Raw genomic sequence first — 5633 nt, 5'->3', positions numbered from 1 at the left:
AGGGCCGTGCTTGAGAGCAAAACCACCATTGGTGAAGTTCTCGGAATTCAGGAAAGGCAGAAGGAAAAATTTCCTAATTCTACCAAGACGCCTACGGGCGAGACAAAATGCGAACCGTCGGATCAAGGCCGCGAGGACCAGCCAGAAGAACGGTTGGCAGAGCTCTCCGCGTCGGCATCTACGAAGCTGCAACGCAGGATTGAGCCGCCACCGCTGGACGTGGAGGAACTCGACCTGAGTCACGTGCCGGACCGCCTGCGCGAAGAATTCCGTCGGATGTTGAAGAAGTATTCAAGGATGTGGGATGGGACGCTTGGTGAAATTAATACCACAGTCCATCGGATCGAGTTGATCCCCGAGACTCGTCTCATCGCACAAGCTTCGTACCGGGCAGGACCTAAAGTCCGCGAGATTTAAGACGCTGAAGTACAGAGGATGTTAGAGGCAGGAGTGATAGAACCGGCGCAGTCAGAATGGGCGTCGCCCGTGTTGCTGGTGCCCAAGCCAGACGGGTCAATGCGTTTTTGCGTAGACTACCGCAGGCTGACCGCAGTGACGGTGAGGGACACGTACCCTTTACCGCGCATGGACGAGTGCCTGGACTCGCTTAGTGACACCAAGGTTTTCTCCGCGTTGGACGCGATTTCAGGATATTGGCAGATGCCCATCCCTGAGTGCGACTGCGACAAGACCGCATTTTCGTGTCACTCAGGTCTGTATCGTTTTTCAAAATGCCCTTCGGGCTTACCAACGCGCCGGCGACATTTCAGAGAGCCATGGATATACTGCTCTCTCCGTTCCGATGGAAGTTGTGTCTGGTGTATTTGGATGATATCATCATCTTCAGCAAGTCTTGGGAAGAACACATTGTTCATATTGATGAAATACTGTCTGTATTGGAGAATGCAGGTGTGAAGCTCAAGTTTCGCAAGTGTGAATTTTTCGTCGAAAAGATTAAGTACCTGGGGCATGTCGTTCGGCCAGGTACATTGGAGGTTGATGCCGCTCGCACCGCGGCGTTGGAAAAAGTGAGGTACCCTCAAACGCAGACCCAGCTCAGAAGCTTCTTGGGACTTTGTAATGTGTACTGTCGGTTTGTCCCACATTACGCGAAAATTTTCGCATTCGCTCAATCAACTATTGAAGAAGGGACAACGGGCCCAGTTCGAAGGATTCGACGAACCGTGCGAAAAAGCTTTTTATAAGCTCAAGGACGCCATCTCGGCACCGCCGGTGTTGGCGGTGCCGAAGAAGGACCTACCCTACTCGGTAGATACCGATACAGGCGACTATCAAATCGGCGCTGCATTATTTCAAACGCATCCGGATGCGCAACGTAAACCCATCGGGTTCTTTTCAAGAACGTTAGCCGCAGCCGAGAGAAACTATTCTGTATCAGAAAAAGAATGTCTAGCGGTAATTTGGGCCGTACAGACTTTAAGACCATTTCTATATGGCGAGCACTTCATCGTGCATACCGACCATGCCTCATTGAGGTGGTTGATGAACGTAACCGACCCCAGCGGGAGATTAATCTGATGGAGGCTCGGCCTCTCGGAATTTGATTTCGAAATCAAAAACGAGAAGGGCAAGGCGAACAGCCAAGCCGATGCCCTGTCAAGATTACGGACAGCAGGAGAAACCGTCGACAAAATCGACGACGAAATCCCATGCTTTATGGCCGAACCAGCCGAGGGTACAGTGGAGGACGAGGACAGTTTTGACGCGTTAGACGACATCCTCGCTCTTGACGGGGGACCGTCTCTGATCGCCCCATCAATTCCAAGCTGTCACCCCGGAGGATCTCATTCGCGAGCAAGCCGTCGACCCCTTCTGCATCCGCATCAAGGAAGAAATGGATGCCGGAAAGGTGGCAACGTTCAGCATGGAGACGGAGGAATTCAAAGGAACTCTATGCCGTACCGCGGCGGAGTTTGTACAAGTGGTGATACCACAATCGTTAAGGGACCGCGTCCTAGGGTTAAGCCATTACGCAAAATTGGCAGGCCGACCAGGAGGCAGGAAACTTTACAAGACATTGAGAAGATATTTTTATTGGCCCACGATGGCCCTAGACTGCTATGCAGTCGCGAAGAATTGCGCCGCATGTGCGCGGGAAAGGGTGAAGTTAAGAAGAAACACGAAGGAAATGAAGCTGTTCACGCCCAAAGCTCCGCTGGAGTTTGTCGCCATCGACATCCTCGGCGAGCTAATTACAACTAAATGAGGAAATCGGTATATTCTCGTGATCAGCGATCGATACTCGAAACTGGTACGAACCGTACCGTTGAAGAAGATATCAGCTGCGCACATCGCACAAGCCTTCGTTCACCATTGGGTAGTCGTGTACGGACCGCCGGCCAAGCTGCTGTCCGACAATGGACAGTTCACGGCCGGGTTCTTTCAGAATGTCTGCCGAATTCTCGGCATACGCAATGTGTTTACGACCACCTGCCACCCGCAAGCCAACAGCCGAGTTGAGAGGTCTAACCGCACGCTGATTTCCGCGTTGCGAAAATATGTTGGAGAACATCCGAAGGACTGGGACCTATTTAGCGACGCTGTCACGTTTGCCTACAACACGCAAGTTCATCGAACTACAAACATTGCGCCCTTCGAGCTGGTGTTAGCTCGGGCGCCGAGAAGCATTGCGTTACAAGCGCAGCTAACTTTGGAGAACTTCCGCTCGTCACGAAGATACTACCTAAAATGGCAGTCGTGGTTGGAGAGCCTAGTGCGAAGCGCCGATAGGAGTTTGCGGAAGGAACAAGCCCGGTACAAGCGAAATTTCGACGCACGTCTTCGCAAACCGCAATATGAGATCCCACCGGGGTCCCACGTGTTCCTCCGGAAGGAGCAGGGCACGGCTAGCGAACCAAAACACAAGCTGGCGCAAGTCGCCACAGGACCCCATCAGGTCAGAAGATCGGATCAACATACGGTAGTCATTGCCATTGGCGATCAGGAGGAACGCATATCGCGAGATAGGGTGGAGTTAGCCCCAAGCCCGATGGACTATGCGCCGATAACTGGCCTACGTCAAGCGCTACAGTTCCTGGGAGAGCCGGAGTTAAACGAAGAAGGAGAGGTAATTGAGGATGAAGAACGTCCTCACACCCGTGCGCCTACGTCAGGGGACCAGGATAATTTAGTTAGTCAAACGTCGACAGCTGAGACACCTCCAGACCTACGCGAGTTTGGAAAGTCCAGAGAAGAGGATGAGTTGGAAGATCTTCAGAAGGGGGAAAGAAACAGTTCAGAGAAAGGAGAGGAAACGGAAAACACGGAATACGTTATCGACCGGGTCGTCGACCACGATTATCAAAATGGTAATTTGATTCTCAAGGTGGAATGGTACGGTTATACGCCCAAGGACGCGACGTGAGAGCCCATTGAGCAATTACCCCGCAGTGCGACCGTCACGTGTTTCCGAAGGAAGAAGTTACCCTTGCCGCCGCAAGTCGCGCACGCGCAAGCGGGATAGTCATCGTCAATAGAATTAGCAGGTTAGGGAACACGGAGGAGTCAGAAATTCGAAACAAAGGGGTCCGCAAGCAAGGAAAGTCGGAGCGAGAGGAGTAAGGCAGTTCTCCGTCCGGAACGCCTTTACAAGAAGGGACTGACGAGCGACGCGTTTTAGGGAATTGAAGTGATACTGTGCCCCCGGACGAGGCATCGAGCCTACCGGAAGACACACCCCCGTCATCGACGGATGCACGTGAAATGACAATCGGGATCAGTGTCCCGTCCTCGGGGAGCAATTTAATCCAAAATAACAATATTTTTGTTGCTGTCGCCCGCAGCCGACGGCACACACAGGGGACGTTCGCCGTCGATCTGCTAACATTGAAGACCGAGCAAGAAACGTGCTTGTTTTGTACCACGTACTTTTACATGACCATCGTCCTCATCGAGGACTTACTTACCCACTGACCACAGTAACCCACTACTTTTATTTTTATTTTGTTCTATTCTGTTTTGTTTTGTTTTTTTCTTTCTGTGTGATTTCGGTTGTCTCTTGACAAGACGCAGGGAGTAAGAACCCGCACCGCGGACCGAGGCGAATGAGCCCTACAACACATATCGGTCAGCGACCCTCGGACGAGCGTACCCAGTCCCGGGCGAGTCGTCGATCGTAAGCAATTTAATACGCTGTGTCTCGAGCCGAGGAAGAAGTGTATTCTACGAATGACTGAGCACGACGGACGGTGCCTAATTGAGTAAGTGTCTGGTAGAAACCAGACGGCGGAAGGCAAGAGAACGCGGAACGCAGTTGGAAGGGTGTAAGTGAAGGAAAAGCGTAATGCTGTAGTCGTGTGTGTGTCGCGTGACCGTCCAGGGAAAGGAGGAGCAGACTACAGTATTCCCTAAAGGATAGCGGGCTGTGTCAGGCTGACGAACGGGTTACCCTCGAGTCGAGGGAGAAGGAGGGGAAAAGAGGCGGTTGATGTAGAGGCGCATGCGAGGGAGGCCGATCGAGATGAAGTGAATGATGCGGGACGCGATAAGACCGCGAGTGAAGTGTTGGAATTGTATTGGGGATGGTACCCATCAGGCGGCTCTCGAGTTGGAAGTGATGCAGTGAACCGCGTCGCGGAGAGAGAGAGTAAGGACAGTCGCCGGAAACGAGACCCCTCGGGGTGAGGAGAAGGGAAAGGAAATGACTTAAGCGATTTTGCCTGGAACCCCCGCCCATGAATGAAATGGCCTGCGCGGCCATGCCGTGGAATGGAAAATTTACTGTAGTCTCAGGCTGAGGTAATACACCTCCTTGGATGTGATCACGCGCTGCCGCCGCGCGCACGTGAAGGGACGCTTGGATCAGTGGTCCGCCCTCGTGGGGCATGATTTAATCAAAAAAATGGGGATGTCGGCAGGGAGCTGCTGGACGGGAGGTGAAAGTTGAAAATTGGACACTGGTCAGTCTTCGAAAGTTTAATCAAAATTAAGGGAAGGTACGGAACTTGTCGGTCATACGAAAACGGGGTGTCGCTTGCTATAGCCAACGGCACAAGTATCCGAGGCCGTCCGGAAGCCCCGTCACTAACCATTGCGCGCGACTCTGACCACAACACAGAACGACGACGCCGCCGGACTCGTTTCAAAGGCGGTGACTACGATTGGCGAACTGAGAGACCGACGCTCGACGAGCGGGAGGGTCCTCCCACACGAGCACATGACATGCAGACTTCGAGGAAGACCGCGTTTAAGTCGTCGCACACACTCGCCTAGAAAGGCTGCCCCTTCCTGCGCCAGACCGCGAATATTTTCGTGAAAGACTTCGTCGTTCGAGGCAGCAACAAAGGAAAGAAAAACAGGGAAACAAGAGACAAGGGAAACGGCATTTGCTTTCTTCATTTATGAGGTGACGGAGAGTCACTCCCCAGTCTCCTCCTCGTACGCCCTAGAGGACCACTGCGGCGAGAATGACTCCAGCGGAGAGAATGGGTAGCTCCGCGAGGTTGAATACGGCGATCAGTCCGTCGATCATGACGACTGTCGATGTCACAGCTCACGTCATTTTTTTTACTCCGAGCGACCAACCGTGAGGGTCCCTCCCCTTTCCTTTTCATGTCGTTTCCCCTCTTTTCTTTGATTCTCCTCCCTATTCCCCTACCTTTCTACTTCATTAT

General features: G+C 52.6%; 1 protein-coding gene across 1 annotated transcript; it reads right to left on the bottom strand.

The window, feature by feature from the left end:
• Nucleotides 1–5043: 5043 nt before the first annotated feature.
• CHC_T00001555001 (hypothetical protein) lies at nt 5044–5358 on the bottom strand. The gene has a single exon (XM_005712394.1). The coding sequence runs from the start codon at nt 5356–5358 to the stop codon at nt 5044–5046; it is 315 nt and encodes a 104-aa protein (XP_005712451.1).
• Nucleotides 5359–5633: the final 275 nt, after the last annotated feature.

Source organism: Chondrus crispus, genomic scaffold (assembly GCF_000350225.1).
Source record: "Chondrus crispus Stackhouse genomic scaffold, scaffold_102, whole genome shotgun sequence".
In the NCBI taxonomy this organism is placed as follows: domain Eukaryota; phylum Rhodophyta; class Florideophyceae; order Gigartinales; family Gigartinaceae; genus Chondrus; species Chondrus crispus.
The sequence above is the reverse complement of the archived record's forward strand: the minus strand, read 5'-3'. Positions and strand labels throughout refer to the sequence as shown.